This window comes from Amblyraja radiata, chromosome 10 (assembly GCF_010909765.2).
Source record: "Amblyraja radiata isolate CabotCenter1 chromosome 10, sAmbRad1.1.pri, whole genome shotgun sequence".
NCBI classification, from domain to species: Eukaryota; Metazoa; Chordata; class Chondrichthyes; order Rajiformes; family Rajidae; genus Amblyraja; species Amblyraja radiata.
Genome location: NC_045965.1, coordinates 47,871,586 through 47,895,863, shown reverse-complemented (window position 1 = coordinate 47,895,863; position 24,278 = coordinate 47,871,586). Strand labels below are relative to the sequence as shown.

Sequence of the window (24,278 nt, the reverse complement as noted above, 5' to 3'; positions counted from 1 at the left end):
ACACACCAAGGGCCATATCTTTGTCCTAGTTTGTTCTGGCATTACACCATATAACATCACCTCCGCTGAACTACCCATCACGGACCATAAAGCTGTATTATTCAACACCAACCTACCGCTCAGTAAATCAAGGGTGCATCGCATCATGTCAAACCGCAACATCAGACATGTAATCCACAAGATCTCATCAGTTTAATTACCTCGAACCCTGTTCCTGTTCCAGCCTCCTCACTCTAAGATCTAATGGACTACTACAACAACACTTTATCTTCTGCATTTGATTATATATCCCCTCTGAAAACATGGGTTGTCTCATTTTCCCATACTGCTCCCTGGTACACACCTGAACTACTCAAAGTTTTAGGTCAACGCCTGGAAAGGCTGCACCAAGACTGAACTTGCTGTTCATAAACAAATGTATTTTGATCATCTACTCCACTACAAAAATAGCTTTCAATAGCTAAAACCTCTTATTATGCACATATCATCAGCACGGGTGAAGGAAATACCAAAACTCTCTTCTCCACAGTGAAAAGGCTACTGAAACCACCTGAAACCAATATGAACAGTAACCTTTCCAATGAACAATGCTCTGCTTTTTTGAAGTTTTTCAACTCCAAAATTAACACAATCCATGAGCAGCTGACCTCTGCCAGCATCATGCAGACTGAATTACCATCAATAAGCACCATGAACTGTCCCCATAAGTCCAATAACTCCACATGTCACCTGGATCCAATCGCCACAACCCTAGTTAAAGCATGCCTGTCTTTTATCATTTCCCTGATAACCTCCATTATTAACTCCTCTCTGTGCACTGGTATAGTTTCCTCTTCACTGAAAGTTGCCATAATCAGACCAACCTTGAAAATATCTGGTTTGGACTCTAGTGACTAAAACAACTACCAGCCTATTTCCAACTTGCCATTCATTTCCAAAATTCTTGAGAGGGTAGTTTCATCTCAACTCCAGACCTACCTTGAAAACAAATAATATCTTTGAACAATTTCAATCTGGCTTCAAGTAAAAAAAAGAATGGAGAATCTGGGTGGACTGGTGGGAGTGAGGAAGGGGTTTGACCGGCAAGGGTAACTGAAAATTGGATAATTGAATATTCATACCACTAGGTTGCAGCTACCCAAGCAGAAAGAAGAGGTCCTTCTGGTTTGTATTTGGCCTGTCTGTGGCAGTGGAGAGGGCAGAAGATGAACAGGTCAGTTTGGGAATGGGCAAGGCAGTTGAAATGATATGCAACAGGAAGCTCAAGATTACTGTTGCAGACAATGTAGGTGCTCTACAGAACAACTGGTTAATCAATTCGTGGTCTTACTGATGTAGAGGAGGCCATATTGTGAGCACTGAATGCAACAGACCAGGTTAGAAAGAAGGTGCATGGAGCATGGGTCTTCAATGCAATATCTGGAATGATATATAGCCTTTTATTATTTCTAGTGCTCTTGGCTATTTCTTGATATTGCGTGAAATGAATGTGTCAAAATGGTTAAAAACAGGCTCTGGCAGTGAAGTTCTCGAGATGCCTTTAAGATGGATCTAGCCAGCAATTGGACTATCAGGGAACCTCCTTGCCCGAGGTAATCTGTTGCAGGCCCTAATTTGTCCTAGTTCGTTTCTTGCTTCAAGTTTCCTCCCCTCCCACCCCCCTTCCTTCACTATAATCAGTCGGAAGATGGATCCTGACCTGAAGTATCACCTTTCCATTTTATCCAGAGATGCTGCCTGACCCGCTGAGGTACTCCAGCATTTTGTCTATCTTTGGTTCACTCAGTCCCTGCTTAAAAAAAACTAGACCTGCAGGTTATGACATTCGGGACGATAATCTGTCAGTGGTGGTCTATTAAGTCACTCATAGTAGTGGATGTTGATCCCAAAGCTAGAGTACTTTCTCTGCCCTGTTTTCTATGCCTTTTCCAGGCATTATTCAACATGGAGGAGCACATTATTGAGGGAAGACAGTGGTTGGTACTCCCGAGGAGGTTTGCTGCTAGCATGAAACTTTCAGTACTGGAGTTGATATTGGAAACCCTAAGACTCTTATTCCTGTCCTGAAGATTACTCCGCATCTCCCCTGGTGGGTGACATAATTTAGGAGTCCATTTGGCCAAGTTTAATCAAATGCGGGACTTGTGGGACAGCTCTCCTGAAATTTGACCCCAGATGTTTAAGGAGTAGTCACTCCCAGCCTAGTCAATTTTGCAAAGTCTGAATACAGCGTTTGGGTCAATGACTCGTTATGTAGATGCCAATAAATAAACTTTAAGCATGAAAAATTGCTTTAAAAAATGGGTGCTATATACTTGAGACAACAATGTTATGTTACTCGTGCTTGGAAGAAGAGAATGTATTTTGTTTATCCATATTTCATTTATGATGATTATGGCACCATTTTTCATAGGGGTGATACAAGATGCAAGTATAACTGAAGTGACTGCTGAAAAATCTGTCGTAAGAGTCGAGTGGCTGGAGGACTCCATATCGAAAGCCAAAGAGGTAATGAAATCCTCTGTCAGATATGAATCTTGCTTTTTTTGGAGATGGTGTACTTTTTCAAAGGTGATAGTGGTTTTTTTTGTCACGTGAAACAAACGTGTTACCTTTTGGACATGTCCGGTACCATCTGTCATGAAGACTGACACAAAGTATTGTTTTAACTTAACACCATTTTATTTGTTTCCTATTTATTCTTGTTTGAACATAAATTAATAGTTCTGAACCTTTTTTGCAAGAAAACAAATAATGGGATTAGCATAAATGGATGCTTGATGGTCAATGTGGTTTCAGTGTTCCAATGGGCCAGTTTAGTTTGGAGATGCAGCATGGAAACAGGTCCTTCGACCCACCCAGTCCGTGCTGCCCATCGATCACCCGTTCACACTGGTTCTATCCTACATACGAGGGACAATTTATGGAAGCCAATTAATCTACAAACCTGCACAACTTAGGAATGTGGAGGAAAGCAGAGCACCTGATGAAAACCCACGTGACCACAGGGAGAACATCAAAACTCCATACAGACAGCACCTGTAGTCCGGGTCAAATCTGGGTCCCAGGTGTTGTAAGGCAGCAACTCTACCATTGTGCCGTCCTGTGTTTCCATTGCCATATTTATGACACTGACTGTAATGAAGCACAGTTATACTGGTGCCTCACTGCCATTGCTGTGCCACAGAGCATTGAATTGTTATAGTGTTTGTGGTCCTCACAGGTTTGTGCAATGAGTATTATAAAGCCTCAGTCTGCATTTTTTGTGCTTGGGAGAGTTGTGCAGGTTGACAGAATGGAAGGTGGCAGCTTCCATCACATCCAGTGGGGACACAGAGTTTAGAGCTGTTTTTCAATACGTGTCGCATCCTCTACCCATTCTCAGCAATGGCCCATAATTCCCTGCTGGACAGAATGTAGCCTGAGCCTGGTATCTCAGCAATGAGCAACTGCTCTGCTTGCCCCAGCCTGCCCAACACTAATGTTTCTAAGCAGGCTCTCCAAACCTGGGGTAATTTGCACTAGGTCTTTGCAATGCACACAATGAGGGGACTGGTATTTGCACCAGCTCGTGGTGCAGCATTACTGTCAACAACTCTTCCAAGTATAACGTTATGGCAGCTCTTTTAGCACAGAGTTCGTTAACGCACTTGTTCCTGGGAACGCATTCTAAGTGCTGGTGAGGTTTCTGTATATGTTTTTTTTTTGTGTGGGGAGGTGATACTTTATTTTCCATGTTCATAGTTAGCATGAATGTGATTATTAAACATCTATCCTTAATTAGTGGGAAATTAGGAAGTGGGAATAGCTACAGTGTAGTAGGAGCTTGGGATGTGTTTGGAAATCCCCTTCCCCACATCCCTGCCCCCATCATCCATAAGCTATCCTGTGGCCTCCAAATGAATAGCCGTTTGGGAAAAGGTTAAGGATAGATCTGTTACATGTTGAAGTGTGGTTAAGACAAATTAAATTGTCATCTTGTGGAAATCCCGTAGCTGATGACAAGGAAATATTCATCCATCACTGTAGTCTTTTTTTCAGATTCCACAAATAAAAACCCTGCGTTTTATGCACAACCTGCACCTACATTTTCCTATTTTGTAAATTTTCAGATATTTGCTCTGTCTCCATATAATAACGATCATGATAGGTTTGTATGCTGATAACTTATGGATGATGACATATGCATTTGACATTTGTTTTGTAGTAAAGGCATCTTGGTATATATCACTATATAACTTGTGTAGGAAAGAACTGTCGATGCTGGTTTAAATCAAAGGTAGACACAAAATGCTGGAGTAACTCGGCGGGATAGGCAGCATCTCTGAAGAGAAGCAATGGGTGACGTTTTGGGTCGAGACCCTTCTGTCTTCAGCATTTTGTGTCTACCTTCACCATAGAACTCATTGAGTATCAACCTACACATAACTTGTTTTATGTTGTCACAAACTTTTGTGTTGAGTTCTGAATACATTTATTTTGCTTTTTTAGATTGACATTGAAAACTTGCTGTTGTTAAATCCTAACTTAGTAGAAAAGATGCCACCTCCAAGCCTCCCAAGAAGGAGAACACAGGCAAGTTTTAATTTCTTGGCTCATGGGAGTTGATATATTTATTTTAATTCCTGCAATATCCTTATTTGACTGGTAACTCATTTTCCCCACAAGGAATGGTAGCTAAGTGGAGAAAAGTATTGCACATATGCAGGAATAGTTCAATTAATCATGTTCTACTATTCAGTTAAATCATAGTTGAAACAGTAACACTGATTATCTAATATTTGACCATTCGGAGGTCCCAATGGCTCAATATCTGGATTTACTCAATGGTCAGCCTCGCAAGATGATGCTTGCTGTGCTCCCCATTCCCTCACTTTGGCCTGGATTCCAGCACTTTAAACCTGCCAGGTTCACTGGAATGCCACTCTAATATCTTAATAATTTAATGTGAGAGAGTATTAACAAATAACTTTGAAGTGTGACTTGTGGATTTTCCAGATCACAAAAATTCCCAAGTGTGCCATGTTTATTTGTGTATCCCCAACTCGATTTACCCATCTTGAGTAAACGCCCATATGTGGAAACAAGAGGTTTTGAGGACCATTTCCAGCTTGGGGTTTGAAAGAGAATTCCAAATGGCATCTTTTTGTTAAAGACAAGCACAAAATACTGGAGCAACTCTGCTGGTCAGACAGCATTTCTGGAGCAAATGGATAGGTGACCCTATTTCAGAACGATTGTGGGGAATTGGAGGTGTTGAAAAAAACAGGACATATCAGGGCTGGCAACAGATGACCTCAGGCAATGGGGTTCCCCGATAGTCCACCTGTTGGCTAGAGACAGGTATACGCCCAAGAGGGATATGTAGTTGCGAGCTGTGGAGCTGGATAATGGACTTTTAATGGAGAGGGGAGGGAGGTGTAGATAATTCAACATCCTAAGCTACCCAAGAGAACTGAGATGCTGTTTCCTGCTGGGTTGTAAGCTACCCATGGGACATAACATCTTTTGAGAGTGGGGAGGGAGAAGTTGTAGGCATCTTTAGTGAAATTTCTTACCAAAAAATGGCAAAATAATTGAGCTGAAAGCAATGGCTGTTTGTATGTTTTACATAGCACTATGTATGAAATTTCTTGACATATCAATTAATTTGACTAATTTTAAGATTATTTAGAGATTACTACGAAATCTACCAAATATGTACCTATGGATTCTGCTGACCTGAACCCTAACATGAAAGGTCAAACTACATTGCTTAATTTCTCAGCTGGCTCTTTTCATGTTTTTGTGTAATTGAATCAAATATTTGTTTGTTTTGGAAAAGTATATTATTGGTACAAACTAATTTAGTTTATTAATTGTCACGTGCAATTATTTTCCACTCTTAATGAAACTGGCTATTGCATGTTCAATGTCTATGCTGAGATCATAAAATAATGGAAAGCTGTATTTTTTTTTAAAAAGGGACTAAATGGAACATTTTGCATTCCCCTTCCAGTTACAATAAATACCTTATTATCTATTTTAGATCCCAAAACGTGAATTGGCTCTGCCAAGGAATGGAATCGCAAGTAAGTTAAAGATGAATGCAAATTCAAATGCATGTATTACTCCTCCCCCACTCCCTCCCTCCTGCTTACAACAATGTAATAAATCTCTCATTGCACTGGGTGGACACTTGACGGGCATTTTTGTAAATGAGATCCCATTGTGACGTCATACACTGCTAACTGCCAGTGGAAAACGGGTGAGGGGCAGTTTATGTAAATGAGATCCCATTGTGTTATCATAGCTGCTAACTGCCAGTGCAGGTGAAAGATTTTTCTCAAAAGTGGGATTTTGTAAAGTTAAATGTGAATAACTTGTAAAATATAACATCAATCTGAACGGAACTTGATAAAAACACACCACAGGACAATTGTGAGTAAAGTAGTCCAAAAATAGTAGCGCTATCGTATACCATTTTGGCATAGTTCCGGGCATAAATAATTACAGACAGACAGGCAGACTCAAAAACAAACAAGGTGAGAGTTTTAGTAATGTAATAATATAATAAAATAATATACTAGACCAAGTGGGGCCCGTTGCCCTAACATAATATTCCATCACTCACCCGTTCCCCCAACACAACCCGTTTCCACCACTTACCCGTTCCCCCAACGCAACCCGTTCCCCCAACGCAATATTCCACCACTCACCCACACCCCAACTGCGCAGGCATGGCTCATTTCCCCATATCCCCAACACCCCCTCCCCCTCTTCTCTCTCCTCTCCTCCCCTACATTCTCTCCTTTCCCCTATCCACTGCCATTGCCTCCCTCCATAACCCCTCTCCCTTCCCCTCCTCTCCCGCTATCTCCCTGCTCCCCCACTCCTCTCCCCTATCCAACTCCTCCACTAAACACAATGTTAAAATAACATTTCTACCCCCCTCCCCCCTCTCCTTACAACAATGTAACAAATTTATCATTGCACTGGGTCGAACACTGTTGACGGGCAGTTTATGTAAATGAGATCCCATTGTGACTTCATAGCTGCTAACTGCCAGTGCAGACGAAAGACTTTTCACAAAGTGGGATTCTGTAACATAAAAAATGTGAATGACTTGTAAAGTATAACGTCAATCTGAACGAAACGATTAAAAACACACCACAGGACAAATGTGAGTAAGGTGGTCCAGAAAATGTAGCGCTAGCGTGTACCGTTTTGGCATAGTTCCGGGCATGAATAATCACAGATAGGCAGACTTAAAAACAAACAAGATGAAAGTTTTAGTAATATGCTATATACTAAGTGGGGCCCATTGGGTCCCTGTCACACGGGAGGCCTGGTCCCCCAACGCAACCCATTCCCCAACGCAATATTCCATCACTCACCCATAGCCCCCACGGGAGGCCTGGTCCCCCTATGCAACCTGTTCCCCAAGGCAATATTCCACCACTCACCCGTTTCTCCAACACAACCCGTTCTCCCAACGCAATATTCCGCCACTCGCCCATAGCCAACAGCTACACAGGAGTTGCTCATTTCGCCTTATTCACCCTCCCTCATTTTTAAACAAATGCATTTGCACTTGCTAGCGAGCAGAACTCAGTGTGCTGTGACTTTAAAAAAAAAAGTGCATTTGCTCTTGCTAGGGCTAGCAGGACTCGGTGTACTTGGATAGCAACAATGTTGCGAGCAGGGCTAAGCTCAGGGAATAAGCAAAAGACAGTTTTTTCACACGTTTTTTGAACATTTTCATTAATAACTCGAGAAATAATGCATGAATTTTTCAGATAAGAGTATTTTGGACTCCATGGGATAAATCTCTATCGGAATATGTGAAAATTTTACCTTGAGTGCGTCGTTTTTTCGAGAAGATGTGATTACACATGAACAAATAAACACACAAATCCACATCCAAGATCAGAGTTTTAATCGTTACTAGACCAAATGGGACCCATTCGGTCCCTGTCACACGGGAGGCCTGGTCCCCCAATGCAACCCATTCCCCAACGCAATATTCCACCACACCCATAGCTCCCACAGGAAGCGTGGTCCCCCAATGCAACCTGTTCCCCAAGGCAATATTCCACCACTCACCTGTTTCTCCAACACAACCCGTTCCCCCAACACAATATTCCACCACTCACCCATAGCCAACAACTACACAGGAGCTGCTCATTTTGCCTTGGATAGCAACGATGTTGCGAGCAGGGCTAAGCTCAGGGAATAAGAAAAGACGGGGTTTTTCCACGTTTTTTGAGATTTCTGAACATTTTCATTAATAAGAAATAATGCATGAATTTTTCAGATACGACTATTTTGGACTCCACAGGATAAATCTTTATCGGAATATGTAAAAAATTTACTGTTAGCGTGTCGTTTTTCGAGAAGATGTGATTACACACGAACAAATAAACATACAAATCCACATCCAAGATCAGAGTTTTAATAGCTACTAGACCAAGGGCAGACCTGTTGGGTCTGCTCCCCCAACGCAGCCGTTCCCTACCCGTAGCCCCCACGGGAGACGTGGTCCTCCAACTCAAGCGGCTCAGGAATGAGCAGTGCGGCTGGTTTTAAATGGCGTCTTTGAGGCGAGATGCGGGCGCCAGCATCCGTTATGGCCGCTGGCCAGCAGGAAGCGACAAAATGAGTGAGTGGGGGGGGGGGAGAAGGATTTAATGAAAAATGTGGACATAAACATAACAAAATCTAATGAGGAGTGGATAGTTGGAATGAAAAGTGAAATGTCTACCGAAATGGCTGCTTCTATGGGTGAGAAGCCAGTTTATTTTTGAAATATTGGGGGGTGGGGGGAGGGGGAAGAAAAGGGGGGGGGGATTTGATTAAAAAGGTGTACTTAAACACGACAAAATGTAATGAGGAGCGGATACTTAGAAAGAAAAGTGAAATCTCTACCGAAATGGAAAAGATCTCGGCGATTGTGCGTCTGGATTCGGCGTGGCAAGGAATCAAAGGAAGAAATGCAGCCGGCAGCCGTACATGTAAATGGATCCATTCCGATTGGACATCTGCGAGCATCGGCCATTCCGATTGGACATCGAGTATTGGGCATTGTGACATCACACGATGGAACGAATCGAAAGGCAGAAAGGCAGCCGGACGGCAGGCGGCAGCCACAGAGTTTTATATAATAATAGATTAGACCAAGTGGGACCCATTGGGTCCCTGTCACACGGGAGGCCCGGTTCCCCTACGCAATATTCCACCACTAACCCATATCCCCCACAGGAGGCCTGGTCCCCCAACGCAACCCATTCCCCAAGGAAATATTCCACCACTCGTCCGTTTCTCCAACACAGGGGCTGCTCATTTTGCCTTATTCACCCTCCCTCATTTTTAAACTTAAAAGAAAAATGCAATTGCACTTGCTAGCTAGCAGAACTCAGTGTACTGTGACTTTTAAAAAAAGCATTTGCACTTGCTAGGGCTAGCAGGACTCAGTGTACATGGATAGCAACAATGTTGTGAGCAGGGCTAAGCACAGGGAATAAGTGAAATACAGTTTTTTCCACGTTTTTTGAGATTTGTGAACATTTTCATTAATAACTCTGGAAATAATGCAAGAATTTTTCAGATAAAGCGATTTTGGACCACGGGATAAATCTCTATCGGAATATGTAAAATTCCATCTGCATTTACATCCAAGTTTATATTTATCACAAACCTCCAGTTTAAATTCCATTTGGAATATTTTGGAGGACCAAGAAACCAAGAAACAAGAGGTTCCAGCACAGATTCTTGCAGACCTCCATTGGTCACAGACTTTTAGTCAGAGTAACCCTCTTCCATCACAACTGTCCTCTATGGGTAAACCGGTTCTAAATCCAAACAACCATCTCGCCATGGATTCCATGCATCTTAAACTTGTGGATCAACCTACCATAAAAACATTTAAATCAAATGTCTTATTAAAATCCAAGTAAACTACATCCACTGCCCTCTCCTCATTGCACATCACCTTTGTCACCTCTTTTAAAGAAAAAAATACCTCAAATCGAGTTTGCAAGACATGGCCTGCCACAGACAAAGCCATGCTGACTGTGCCTAATTAGCTCATTATCTTCCAAATGAGAATAGATCCTATCCCAAAGTATCCTCTCCAATTGCTTCGCAGTCACTGATGTGAGACTTACTGGCCCATGATCTACTTCTCTTCTTAAACAAAGGAATAACATTGGACCCCCTTACCTAATAATGGACCTTTTTTTAAAACCAAATGTAATTATTTGTGTGCAAGATATCACGGATTGCATGATGGAGGTGAATCTAATAAATAATTATGATCTTGGGCTTTCAACCAATAATATCTGTTCTTTCCATTTCCATTTCCATTTTTCTTTTAGGTAAAACAATTTAATTAAGTTAAAGTGCTACAGGTTTGAGAAAGGATATTGATTAAAATATATCCTTCCTGCTATTGCTTAACTGGCAGATTTCTGTATGATTATGCTGGTCAGTCATTATATACAAATTAGAATTCACATTGGAAGCAGGAGTAGGTCACTTGGCCCTTTGAGCTAAGCAATGATGCTGACCTCAACGTTGTTCCCAGTAGCTTTTCATCCTGTAGTTTATCCAGATTTTTTTTTTAACTTCTGCCTTAAAATAACAATCAGACACACCTTTCATTATTCACTGACAGAGGTGTTACAATGACAAAACCATAAGATAATTTTGCCTCATCTTGATTTAAATAGTGATCTCTAGTTATAGGTTCTCTCAATGGGGAATGTGGAGAGGATGTTCAATAATGCAACATAACTCAATGGAAGCGTTCCAGCACTGTTTCACTCCTGTAACCACAGTGCCCTCCATAATGTTTGGGACAAAGACCCGTCGTTTATTTATTTGCCTCTGTACTCCACAATTTGAGATTTGTAATAGAAAAAAATCACATGTGGTTAAAATACACATTGTCAGATTTTATTAAAGGCCATTTTTATACATTTTGGTTTCACTATGTAGAAATTACAGCTGTGCTTATACATAGTCCCCCTATTTCAGAGCACCATAATCTTTGGGACACAGAAATAACCTGATGATATTTAAGGTCTGGAAGCAAATTCCACTTGGCTCTTGACCTTGGTAGATGTGAAATTATACGTTTGTCAGCAGGTGATAATTACAGGAAGGAAAAGGTGTGGGAGAAAATACTGAGAGAATAAATTCTTCCAATAAATCATAAACAACCAGACTGTATCAAATGCAGAATTAGTGTCATTAAAATATCACTTCATTTGCTTGGTTCTCGTTGCAATTGAGAGCTTTAATTTCTGCCATTGGTGGATGAAGATGTCAAATTGGAATGTTGTAATTAAAAAAAATATATCTGTATTCTAAGTTTGACCTGAAAGTCTATTGTATTGTTACAGCATGCTGGTTGATTTAATTACTATATGGGAAGCAATGTTAAATGTTTGAAACTTCATAATTAAATAAGATCTTGCATCTAAATACAAATTAATATCAAACTGATTTGTTTGTCTGCAACCATTTGGGTTGGTAGAAGAGAGGAAAAGGTTTTGCAGAATCTAATGGAGTTTTTATCTTTTCATGTGATGAATATTCTAGACCCTCTCTCTGATGATCATGAAGGTAACTTTACTGATGCTATTCACCAAGTTGCACTGTATCATATCTTTCAATCACTTTAATGAAGTACAGTCTAGTTTTTGCAGCACTGGTTCTTTTTAACACTTTGAACTATGTTGAGGTGATATTAAAAGTGTTTCCTGAGTGCAACGCTTATAGTTTTATCTAAATAATTACAAACTTTCACTGGTATGAATGCTTGACCATTTCACTTCTGATTGACAGCATGTATAATCAGTGTAAATGTAGAACACCATCCAGAGAACCTAGCTGTATTTTATTTTCTGCCTTATTTGCCAGCTTCTATTTCTAGGATATGCCTTGTTCCTTGACCAGTGCAGAGTGCGCTCTATCCATTAAAAAAACAAAATTGGTATTGCCAAGTCTATTTAATAATTCAGTGTTTTTGATATTCCATTTTATTACACATTTTGGGACATTTGTTGAATTTCTGCTGATGAAGTGGCGATCAGATGGTATGAATAGCAAACACTCCATAATGTAGGTGGGACTGTTACTTTGTGCTATACGCGCATTAATGGGAGTTGCATAAGATGGTGGCCAGGTCAAAATGGATTTGCTGGATGGTTTGCTCTACAGGGGTTCTGGTGTTGTATTGGGTGTAAAATGGAATCTGGGTCCTTAATACAAAATAGATTTGGGGATAAATGAGTAGTCACTGAATTAGGCTTTGAGATGTTAAAATATGGTCTTTTTCTAATCTGTTTTCCAAGTACGGTCCACTCGTTCAAGAGCACAAGCTGCATTGGAAGTACAAATTGCGCCCAATTTGAGAATGGCTGAAGTAGAACCTGTAAACTACAAGAACGTCTCTGCAGGTAAAAGGCTTGTCACACGGCCTGTTTTGATATTAAATGCACACTCTCACTGAAGCTCTCTTTTAATGTTTATTATATTGATATTTTTGTTCTCCATCTGATCGGATATAAACATGTCATTCATCATCACCTTGTGATGAGATTCAGGAATATTCCTCGTGCTATGGTACATGTAATGGATAGGCTTTGATCAAAACTTTATTTACAATCATGAAGCATGGCTTCATCACGTCACTTCGCCACAAAGATGGCTTTAGAGGAGGTTTCCTTGGTAAAGCAATTTAGTTTATAGTTTTGTCCAAAGTTTGTCAGGATTTGCCAATATAGTCCCATGTAACTGTCAGCAATATCTCCATGGGGGGTGGGGAAGCACTATGTACAGTCCTCTCCATAATGCGTGGGACAAAGACCCATCATTTATTTATTTACCTCTACTGCATAATTTGAGATTTGTAATAGAAAAAATCATGTGGTTAAAGTGCACATTGTCAGATTTTAATAAAGGCCATTTTTACGCATTCTGGTTTCACCATGTAGAAATTACAGTAGTGTTTATACATAGTTTCCTCCCCCCTCCCCCCACATTTCAGGGCACCATAATGTTTGGGACACAGCAATGTCATGTAAATGAAAGTACAGGTGCACAACCTTTTATCCGGAGTTCCGGAAACCCAAAAACTCAGAAAACCGGCCATTTTTTCCAGGATGTCGTCTGCACACCAAAGCTCGCGTTTGGCGCCAAACTTGACCCGAAACGACCCACGGTCAGCCCAGGTCTGTACTACTGTAGCGGCTGCCTCCTCCCCGGAGACCGGGGAGACACTTAAACATCTGTAAATCATTGCTTAAATGTTAGTCAGTTAGTTTGGAGGGCTTTTATGTGAAGGGGGAAACTTTAATTCTTAGTCCCCTACCTGGTCGGAGAGGCGGGGAGCGGTCAATGCCTTACCTGGTCGCCGTGCAGTAAGCTCCGGAGCGCTGTGGCCGCCAACTCCCAGCTGGGGCTGCGGGCGTCCGGCCGCGGGCGGCGCCGGTTGTAGCTTCGACCCCGGCAACTCTACCCCTGGCTGCGCGGCGCTCCAAATCCGGCGCGGCCCGCGGCCGGATGCCCGCAGCCCCAGCTCCGCGATGTTGTGTGTCGGCGGCCACAGCGCTCCGGAGCTTACCGCACAGCGACCCGGTAAGGCATTGCCCGCTCCCTGCTGGTATCCCAGCGCTGCGACGCCGCCGACTCCCAACATTCGCGGAGCTGGGGCTGCGGGCGTCCGGCCGCGGGCCGCGCTGGATTTGGAGCGCCGCGCAGCCAGGGGTAGAGTTGCCGGGGTTGGAGCTCCAACCGGCGCCGCCCGCGGCCGGACGCCCCCAGCCCCCAGCTCCGCGATGTTGGGAGTCGGCGGCCACAGCGCTCCGGAACTTACTGCACGGTGACCTGGTAAGGCATTGCCCGCTCCCCGCCTCTCCGACCAGGTAGGGGACTAACAATTAAAGTTTCCCCCTTCACCTCTACCCCCACCACATAAAATCCCTCCAAACTAACTGACTAACATTTAAGCAATGATTTACTATGATTCCCTGGTCTCCGGGGAGGAGGCAGCCGCTCCAGACTTTTCAAACCGCCCGCGCTACCTACCTAATCTACGCTAAAAATCTTCCATTCGGAAATCCGAAAAATTCCGAAATCCGACAAGTGTCTGGTCCCAAGGCTTTCAGATAAAAGGTTGTGCACCTGTAGTCATGTTTAGTATTTTGTTGCATATCCTTTGCATGCAATGACTGCTTGAAGTCTGCAATTCATGGATAACACCAGTTGCTGGGTGTCTTCTCTGGTGATGCTCTGCCAGGCCTGTATTGCAGCCATCTTTAGCTTATGCTTGTTTTGGGGGTTAGTCCCCTTCCGTTTTCTCTTCAGCATATAAAAGGCATGCTCAATTGGGTTCAGATCAGATGATGGCCACTCAAGAATTGACCATTTGTTAGCTTTGAAAAACTCCTTTGTTGCTTTAGCAGTATGTTTGCGATCATTGCCTTGCTGTAGAATAAATCGCTGGCCAATGAGTTTTGAGGCATTTGTTTGAACTTGAGCAGATGGGATGTGTCTATACACATTAGAATTCATTATGTTACTACCATCAGCAGTTGTATCATCAATAAAGATGTGAGCCAGTACCTTCAGCAGCCATACATACCCAGGCCATAACACCCCCCACCACCGTGTTTCACAGATGAGGTGGTATTGTATAATCTACAAAATCTCACGACAGGAAGTAGAGAACAAGCGACACTTAGCTGAGCCAGACATCTTGAGTCACGTTTATTTCAGAAGCCTCTTACCTTAATTCTCACTAATCATAACCCGTGTGCAGATAAGACCAATTAGTGCGTCTGAGCATGGGAGTTGATATTGGGCTCTTGTAGCTGGCGCCACAGTTCCCCCCTCAGGCAACGAGTCATACAAGGTGGCGACCGCCTGGCTTTGTCCTGCCCCGTACCAGTGTGGCGGATTGATTTTACAGCCTGATCTTGTTTGGTACTGCAGTGTGGGAGCTCTTTGACAGGAAGTGTTGGGGTCTTGTGACTTTGCTGGTTCTGTGGGTGAGGTAGTCGGTTGATTCTCGACGTATGCTGGCTTTAATCAGTCGACGGATATGGTGTCAGTTTTTCCATTCTGATTGATCACAAAACTTTAGGGTAGGCGTTGGATGACTTGGTACGAGCCATAATTATGGCCCCTGGTTCTGGACTCCCCCAACATTGGGAACATGCCTCTAGCTTATCCAAACCCTTAATAATCTTATATGGTTCCATAAGATCCCCTCTCATTCTTCTAAATTCCAGAGTATACAAGCCCAGCCGTTCTAATCTATCAACATATGACAGTCCCGTCATCCCGGGAATTAACCTCGTGAACCTACACTGCACTCCCTCAATAGCAAGAATATCCTTCCTCATGTTTGGAGACCAAAATTGCACACAATACCCACTATACTAAACTCCTCTTGTTATGTAGGCCAGCATGCCATTTGCTTTCTTCACTGCCTGCTGTACCTGAGTGCTTACTTTCAGTGACTGATGAACAAGGACCCCCAGATCCTGTTGTACTGCCCCTTTTCCCATTTTGACACCATTTAGATAATAATCTGCCTTCCTGTTTTTGCCACCTGTGGAAAACCTCACATTTATCCACATTAAACTGCACCTGCCATGCACGTGCCCACTCACCCAACCTGTTCAAGTCAGCCTGCATTCTCATAGAATCCTCCTCACAGTTCACACTGCCATCCAGCTTTGTGTCATCTGCAAATTTGCTAATGTTACTTTTAATGCCTTCGTCCAAATCATCAATGTATATTGTAAATAGCTGCGGTCCCAGCACCGAGCCTTGCGGTACCCACTAGTCATTGCCTGCCATTCTGAAAGGGTCCCATTAATTCTTACCCTTTGTTTCCTGTCTGCCAACCAATTTTCTATCCATGTCAGCACCCTACCCCTAATATCATGTGCTCTAATTTTGCCCACTAATCTCCTATGTGGAACCTTATCAAATACTTTCTGAAAGTCCAGGTAACCTACATGCACTGGCTCTCCCTTGTCCATTTTCCCACTTACATCCTCAAAAAATTCCAGAGGATTAGTCAAGCATGATTTCGCCATCGTAAGTCCATGCTGACTCGGATCCTGCGAATCCTGTTACTGCTATCCAAATGTGCCGCCATTTTATATTTTATAATTGACTCCGACATCTTCCCCACCACCGATGTCAGGCTAACTGGTCTATAATTCCTTGTTTTCTCTCTCCCACTTTTCTTAAAAAGTGTGATAACATTAGCTACCCTCCAATCCACAGGAACTGATCCTGAATCTATAGAACATTGGAAAATGATCACCAATGCATCCACGATTTATAGAGCCACTTCCTTAAGTGTACCCTGGGATGCAGACCATCAGGCCCTGGGGATTTATCAGCCTTCAGTCCCATCAGTCTACCCAACACCATTTCCTGCCTAATGTGAATCTCATTCAGTTCCACCGCCACCCCAGATCCTCTGGTCTCTACATCAGGAATATTGTTTGTGTCCTCCTTAGTGAAGACGGATCCAAAGTACCTGTTCAACTCATCTGCCATTTCCTTGTTCCCCATAATAAATTCACCCATTTCATTCTTCAAGGGTCCAACTTTGACCTTAACTAGTTTTTTTCTTCTTCATATACAGTGGCTTGCAAAAGTTTTCATACCCCTTGAACTTTTCCACATTTTGTCACGTTACAACCACAAACGTAAATGTATTTTATTGGGATTTTATGTGATAGACCAACACAAAGTGGTGCATAATTGTGAAGTGGAAGGAAAATGATACATGGTTTTCAAATTTTTTTACAAATAAAAAACTGAAAAGTGTGGAGTGCAAATGTATTCAGCCCCCCTGAGTCAATACTTTGTAGAACCACCTTTTGCTGCAATTACAGCTGCAAGTCTTTTGGGGTATGTCTCTACCAGCTTTGCACATCTAGAGACTGAAATTTTTGCCCATTCTTCTTTGCAAAATAGCTCAAGCTCAGTCAGATTGGATGGAGAGCGTCTGTGAACAGCAATTTTCAAGTCTTGCCAGAGATTCTCAATTGGATTTAGGTCTGGACTTTGACTGGGCCATTCTAACACATGAATATGCTTTGATCTAAACCATTCCATTGTAGCTCTGGCTGTATGTTTAGGGTCGTTGTCCTGCTGGAAGGTGAACCTCCGCCCCAGTCTCAAGTCTTTTGCAGACTCTAACAGGTTTTCTTCCAAGAATGCCCTGTATTTGGCTCCATCCATCTTCCCATCAACTCTGACCAGCTTCCCTGTCCCTGCTGAAGAAAAGCATCCCCACAGCATGATGCTGCCACCACCATGTTTCACAGTGGGGATGGTGTGTTCAGGGTGATGTGCAGTGTTAGTTTTCCGCCACACATAGCGTTTTGCATTTGGGCCAAAAACTTCAATTTTGGTCTCATCTGACCAGAGCACCTTCCTCCACATGTTTGCTGTGTCCCCCACATGGCTTGTGGCAAACTGCAAACGGGAATTCTTATGGCTTTTTTTCAACAATGGCTTTCTTCTTGCCACTCTTCCATAAAGGCCCGATTTGTGGAGTGCACGACTAATAGTTGTCCTGTGGACAGATTCTCCCACCTGAGCTGTGGATCTCTGCAGCTCCTCCAGAGTTACCATGGGCCTCTTGGCTGCTTCTCTGATCAATGCTCTCCTTGCCCGGCCTGTCAGTTTAGGTGGACGGCCATGTCTTGGTAGGTTTGCAGTTGTGCCATACTCTTTCCATTTTCGGATGCTGGATTGAACAGTGCTCCGTGAGATGTTCAAAGCTTGGGATATTTTTTTATAACCTAACCCTGCTTTAAACTTCTCCACAACGTTATCCCTGACCTGTCTGATGTGTTCCTTGGGCTTCATGATGCTGTTTGTTCACTAATGTTCTCGAACAAACCTCTGAGGCCTTCACAGAACAGCTGTATTTATACTGAGATTAGATTACACACAAGTGGACTCTATTTACTAATTAGGTGACTTCTGAAGGCAATTGTTGCACTGGATTTTATTTAGGGGTATCAGAGTAAAGGGGGCTGAATACATTTGCACGCCACACTTTTCCGTTTTTTTATTTGTAAAAAAATTTGAAAACCATGTATCATTTTCCTTCCACTTCACAATTATGCGCCACTTTGTGTTGGTCTATCACATAAAATCCCAATAAAATTCATTTACGTTTGTGGTTGTAACGTGACAAAATGTGTAAAAGTTCAAGGGGTATGAATACTTTTGCAAGCCACTGTACCTAACAAAGCTTTTACTCCTTTATATTCTTGGCTAGCTTACCTTCATACCTCATCTTTTCTCCCCGTATTGCCTTTTTAGTTATCTTCTGTTGGTCTTTAAAAGTTACCCAATCCTCTGGCTTCCCGCTCATCTTTGCTATGTTATATTTCTTTATTTTATTTTTTTACTCTCCCTGACTTCCCGTGTCAGTAACGGTCTCCCCTTACGACCTTTTTGTCGTATCCCCCTTCTCTGCCTCCGTCTATGCTGAAGCCTAATGGCGGAGCCGGCGACCTCGGGACTTTGAAGGCAGCTGACAGGACTCGCCCTGGGCTCGCTCCCGTGAGGGTGGCCCAGCCCGGGGCTGGAACTGCGCTCTCGTGAGAGCGGCCTGGCGAGGGGCTGAGAGACTCTCCCGTGAGGGGCTGTGGCCCAGCCCAAAGGAGAATGGCGCTCCCGTCGGAGTGGCCCAGCCCGAGGGAGAATGGTGCTCCTGTCGGAGTGGCCCAGCCCAAGGGAGAACGGTACTCACATGAGGGCGATCCGGCTCGGGACTGGAACGGTGCTCCGGTGGCTGGGACGGCGTTCTGGCGGCGGTGACCTGAGTCTGGGGTTCAGCCGCGGGCCAGCGGCTGCGTACGCTGGACTGGAGGGCGGTAGCTTCGACCACCCCCGGGCCGCAGTGTTTGAACCGGCCCGTTTGCGGGGTTCGGTGAGCTGCGGGACTGTTTGTACCATCGCCTGGTGGGGAATCGCCTCAGCGCAGAGGGAGAAGAGGAGAGAAGAGACAGTAACCCTAAGATTTTTGCCTCCACCACAGTGAGGAGGTGCTTGGAGGATACACTGTGGTGGATGTTAATTTGTGTTTATTGTTGTTTATTATTGTATGATTGTATGTATGACTGCAGGCACGAAATTTCGTTCAGACCATAAGGTCTGAATGACAATAAAGGTATTCAATTAATCCCCTTGTAATCTTTCTTCCTCTTTGGAATGAACCGATCCTGCACCTTCTGTATTATTCCCAGAAATACCTGCCATTGTTGTTCCACTGTCATCCCCGCTAGGGTATCTTTCCAGTCAACATTGGCCAGCTCCTCCCTCATGGCTCCATAGTCCCCTTTGCTCGACTGTAATACCGACACCTCCGATTTACCCATCTCCCTCTCAAATTGTAGACTACTTGCGTACCCTTGTAAATTGAATGATGTGGTAGGTTTAAATATTCTGTGGGTCCATAAATACATTGCTTCTTTAAGTAATTCATGAGAAATTGATGAAAGAATTTGCTGCATATGTTCGTTTTTTCCCTGCTGGTTCATGTTTCTGGTAAAATTAAAATCCTAGTAGTGAATTTAGTAGTGAAATGTTTTGCAGGAAGAAAATCCACTTGTGTAAGAGAAACTGAAAGAATGAAGAAACAGCGGGATGATAGGCGAACGCAGCTTCACGAAATAAGGGGGAAACGTACTCAGGTAGGAACTTGTGCACATCCAGACATGGAGCAAGTTGAATAAATAGCATCTTTGTTGGAATATAAAATGTAACTTTGAAGTTTGATACCTTCTCCAAAAAAACACTTTTTTTTTGGACTGTCTTGATTCAGTTTTCCCTATATCTTAAAAGATGATATTTCCCTGCAATTTCACTTTACCGTGTGTAATTTATACTTCGTATAAAATGCAAATCTATTTTTAATTTATTGTTTAAAAGCTCTCTGCAGCTAAATATTTTTCATTTTTTTAATTGTTACAGGAATATGACACCAGCAATCCAAACTGGGAATTCATGAAAATGATTACAGAATTTAGAGCATCTCTAGATTATTATCATCCTCAGTCTACTTCCGATCCTGTGAGTAATAATCTTGTATCATGCTTAATGATTTGGATGTAATGGCTATCAGTGATGCCGTACTCTTTGCCTTGATCCTCAAAGAGAACTGGCCTCAAGGTTTGGCATCTGAAGAGTACACTTGCCCTGTTCTAGCAAATTGTAGCATGAAACTGAAGTCTACCTTGAACAGTGGCGCAAGATAAAGATACCATAGTAATACTTTTGAACTGACTGCTAAAAAACTTGTTTACAAAAGCACAGTCATAGAAACATAGAAAATAGGTGCAGGAGTAGGCCGTTCGGCCCTTCAAGTCAGCACCGCCATTCAATATGATCATGGCTGATAATCGAGAATCAGTACCCTGTTCCTGCTTTCTCCCGATATTATGGTTTTGTGCTGGTTATCTTAAATATTTACAATATAGTGACCATAGCTTAGTCCAGACAATTGCACCCTTGGGATTTGTGATTTGTCTCATTGCAGAAATTGAAGATTTTGGGTGTAATCTTACATTGAGTGCTCTTTTCATTATGTTGCCTTTTAAATTCTTTCAGGTTGAGTTGCACAAAATATGCGTCTGTGTCCGGAAACGGCCACTCAGCAGAAAAGGTTTGTTCAATTATATTATAATTGTAGATAAGAAAATATTGCACATTTTTGAGGCTGTGCTGCCCCGTAGGCTTAAAAGTGCTTGGAATTTATCGTCAATGCTTGGCTTTGTCTTGCCTTGGAGTGAGGAAGGGTATCCACCTTTTATGGGTCTGATAAATTCTAAAATCAAATTTACCATTCAATATGTTGCATTGCCTTGTACTTAAATTGTGCAGTGCCAATCTCGTGCTAATGTACTCCTCAGTTATAATCATCATGTCTCCTACCATATGCATTGTTAACACGCTTAACCACTGCTATACCACCATCAGTTGCATTTATAACTACCCCTACCCATGTCTCAATCCTCTGTCAGTGCTGCTCCTGTAGGTGTGTAGAGACTGAATCGCGAGGCAGGAATACCGTAGCTGTCTGACGAGGCCAAGGATCTATATCGAGACTGCCTGGTAGACTGGAACATGTTCAAGACCACTTCATCTAGCCTGAATGAGTATTATCTCCAACATCAACAGTTTCATTAAGAAATGCGTTCTCAATTGCTATCAAAGACAGGCCTACCCTTATGAGAAACTTTGGATGAACAGTGGTATTCACTCTCTGTTAAAGTCAAGATCCAAGACTTTCAGGAAGAATAATCCCTTTCAAGAAGAATCTCCAAATGCCAAGAGGATTTCCAAGAGCCATTTCAAAAACTAGCTAGAGGCTCAATTCAATTAAGTCTATGCAAGGTGACTGTGGCAGAGCTTAAATACCCTTACAAGCTGACGTTGGGGGTGATCTCTACCTATGACGCAACTCTACTGGATAAGCCAAATGCCTTTTATGCCTGTTTTGAATAGGCAAACAAAGTTTCACCTTTGCACATTTTCTCGCTCATGCCCTCGCTAGCTCTGTTCTGTACATCATGTGCCAGAAGTCAGATCTGCTTTCACAATGGTAAACGGATGGCGGGCGGAGACGGAGAGTGACAGAGAGAGATAGAGAGGGGGGCCCGCTCAGAGTTGAACGGTAGGTGCTTGCCGAGCCGGGCAAAATGGCACAGCTTTTAGGTTCCCCGGCAGGACTTTAGGTCGCCATTGGCACCCGGGCAACCGTTAGTTTCGAGCCCTGCATCTGTGTTTCACTAGATTCCTTTTTAAACACATGATTGTCGTGGCTATCCCTCGAGGTCGAGAATGATGGTCTACGTTCTGTTGTTTTTACGTTCTGTTGTTTTTATGGACTCTAAGGTGGCTTATGAGTCCAATCCTGGCTTTGAAAGTTCTTCGACATTCAGAACAGGTAATTCCAGATGGCAGATCGGGCTTTGGTTGTTGCTGCCTCTCTTTCTGTTTTCTTCTCTTTTCTTCTAATTCTGCACATCTCTTGGCTTCGAAGGTCGCTGTTCCTTCTTGGATGAAGGTTCGCCAGAGTTTCCTGTCCTTGGCATTGGTTTCCCAATTGTCGATGTCGATTGCACATTTCTTCATGCTGGCCTTTAAGGCGTCTTTAAATCTCTTCTTTTGTCCGGCTCTTTTCCGTTTGCCTTCTTTAAGCTGGGAGTAGAAGGTTTGATTTGGTAGACGCTTGTCTTCCATCTGAACAACATGACCTACCCATCTTAGTTGGTTCTTGATGACGAAGGCGTGGATGCTAGATGTTTTCGCTTCATTCAGCACGCTGACGTTGGTTCTTCTGTCTTCCCAACTGATATTTAAGCTGCTCCGAAGACATCATTGATGGAACTTTTCAAGTGTTTTCAGATGGTGTCGGTATGGTGTCCAGGTTTCTGATGCATACAGGAGCGTTGGAATCACCACTGCCTTGTACACTAACATTTTGGTGTCTGTTCGGATGTCACAATTTTGAAAGACTCGTTCGAAGACGTCCAAAAGCTGTTCCAGCACACTTAAGGCGTTGTTGGATCTTGTCATCAAGATCGATATTGGAGGAGAGGTGACTTCCAAGGTACGGAAAGTGATCCACATTTTCCAGGGTTGTTTCACCAAGTTGAATTGACGGTTCTTTCCGATTTATCTCAGTTGGTGACGATTGGTAGATAACCTGAGTTGATGGTAAGTCCAAGTTTTGTGTATGGCACTGTTGAAGGCAGTCGGGATCTGTTGCAGATGATTTTCTGAGAGAGCTGCAACACAGTTGTCGTCTGCGTATTGGAACTCGATGAGGGAGCTCATAGATGTCTTAGTTTTGGGCTTGAGACGGGCAAGATTGAAAAGTCTGCCATCTGTTCTGTAGACGATTCCTGGTGGTAGGTCATCCTGGATGATGTGGATGGTTGTCAAATTGAAGATGGTGAACAGTGTTGGGGCAATCACGCATCCCTGTTTCACTCCTGATCTGACTTGAAATGGCTCACAGTTGCTGTTGTTGGCCATGACTGTGGCAAGCCTGTCATCGGGGAGGAGTCTCAGGATTCGAATGTACTTTTCAGGACATCCAAAGGTGGATAGGATGTCCCATAAGAGTTCCTTTGATACAGAGTCGAAGGCCTTAGTGAGGTCGATGAATGGCACGCACAAAGGTTGAAGTTGTTCACAACATTTTTCTTGTAGTTGATGTATTGTGAAGATCAATTTGGCTGTTCCACATGATGGTCTAAAACCGGCTTGTGTCTCTGGAAGGATCTTCTCGGCTAAAGGTTTGAGTCGGTTGTTCATGATGTGGGGGAGGACTTTGCCTGCTATTGCTAATAGGGAAATTCCACAATAGTTTTCGCAGTCAGATCGATCGCCTTTCCTTTTGTAGATGGCAACGATTGCTGAGTCTCTAAAATCTCTTGGTACGTCTTTGTTTATCCAGATCTTGATGAGAAGTTGATGCAGATGGTAATGGAGCAGGTTACCTCCAATTTTGTAGACCTCGATTGGTGTTCCATCGAGTCCAGCTGCCTTGTTGTTTTTCAAGGTTTTGACGGCTTCTTTGACTTCAAGTGATGGTAATCTGCTTAGGGAGTCAGCAACAGGCTGCTTTGGAATGTTGGGGATCACATTCCTGTCAAATGAGGTGATTTGATTTAGATCTTCAAGGTGTTCCCTCCATCTAGAATTGATGTCAGCATTGCTCTTCAGAATGGTTGACCCATCTTTGCTTTTGAGAGGGGCTTGACCGTGAGTGGATGGACCAAAAATGGCTTTGATGGGGTTGAAAAAGCCTCCAGTGTCGTTGCCGTCTGCTAGTTGTTGGATTCCCTGAGCTTACTCCCTCCTCCATTGGTTTTTCAGGTTTCGGGTGCTCTTCTGGACTGCAGCCTTGCATTCTGATAGCACTTCCTTTTGGTAGCCGACTGTTGGTCATTTTGCAATGTGATGAAAGCTTTTCTCTTTTCATCGATGAGTTGTTGTTGTTTGTCATTATTGTCAAACCAATCCTGATCGTTTTTTTTACCAGAACCCAATTGTTTCCTTGCAGGAGGCGATGATAGCGTTCTTTAATCGATTCCAGTGTTCTTCGACAGATGGTGGGATTTGTTGAGTCAATTGTTCTTGAAGTTTTTGTTGAAACTTCTGGACATGGTTGATGTCTTGAAGGACGTCAACATTGAATTTGTTGATGGTGTTCTGGTTTTGATGTTTCCTTT

General features: G+C 43.1%; 1 protein-coding gene across 4 annotated transcripts in view; it reads left to right on the top strand.

Annotated features, from left to right (window-relative positions):
- Positions 1 to 24,278, top strand: part of kif2c (kinesin family member 2C) — a 74,279-nt gene that overhangs the window by 12,208 nt on the left and 37,793 nt on the right. Inside the window, exons 2-9 of one of the 4 annotated variants that reach the window (XM_033028750.1) lie at positions 2,414 to 2,508; positions 4,492 to 4,575; positions 6,029 to 6,071; positions 11,584 to 11,607; positions 12,339 to 12,443; positions 19,615 to 19,727; positions 20,008 to 20,106; positions 20,644 to 20,698. In XM_033028750.1, the coding sequence (XP_032884641.1) occupies positions 2,414 to 2,508; positions 4,492 to 4,575; positions 6,029 to 6,071; positions 11,584 to 11,607; positions 12,339 to 12,443; positions 19,615 to 19,727; positions 20,008 to 20,106; positions 20,644 to 20,698 (618 nt within the window). The remainder of the gene's footprint in view (positions 1 to 2,413; positions 2,509 to 4,491; positions 4,576 to 6,028; positions 6,072 to 11,583; positions 11,608 to 12,338; positions 12,444 to 19,614; positions 19,728 to 20,007; positions 20,107 to 20,643; positions 20,699 to 24,278) is intronic. The other 3 variants (XM_033028751.1, XM_033028752.1, XM_033028753.1) reach the window with 3 other exon arrangements.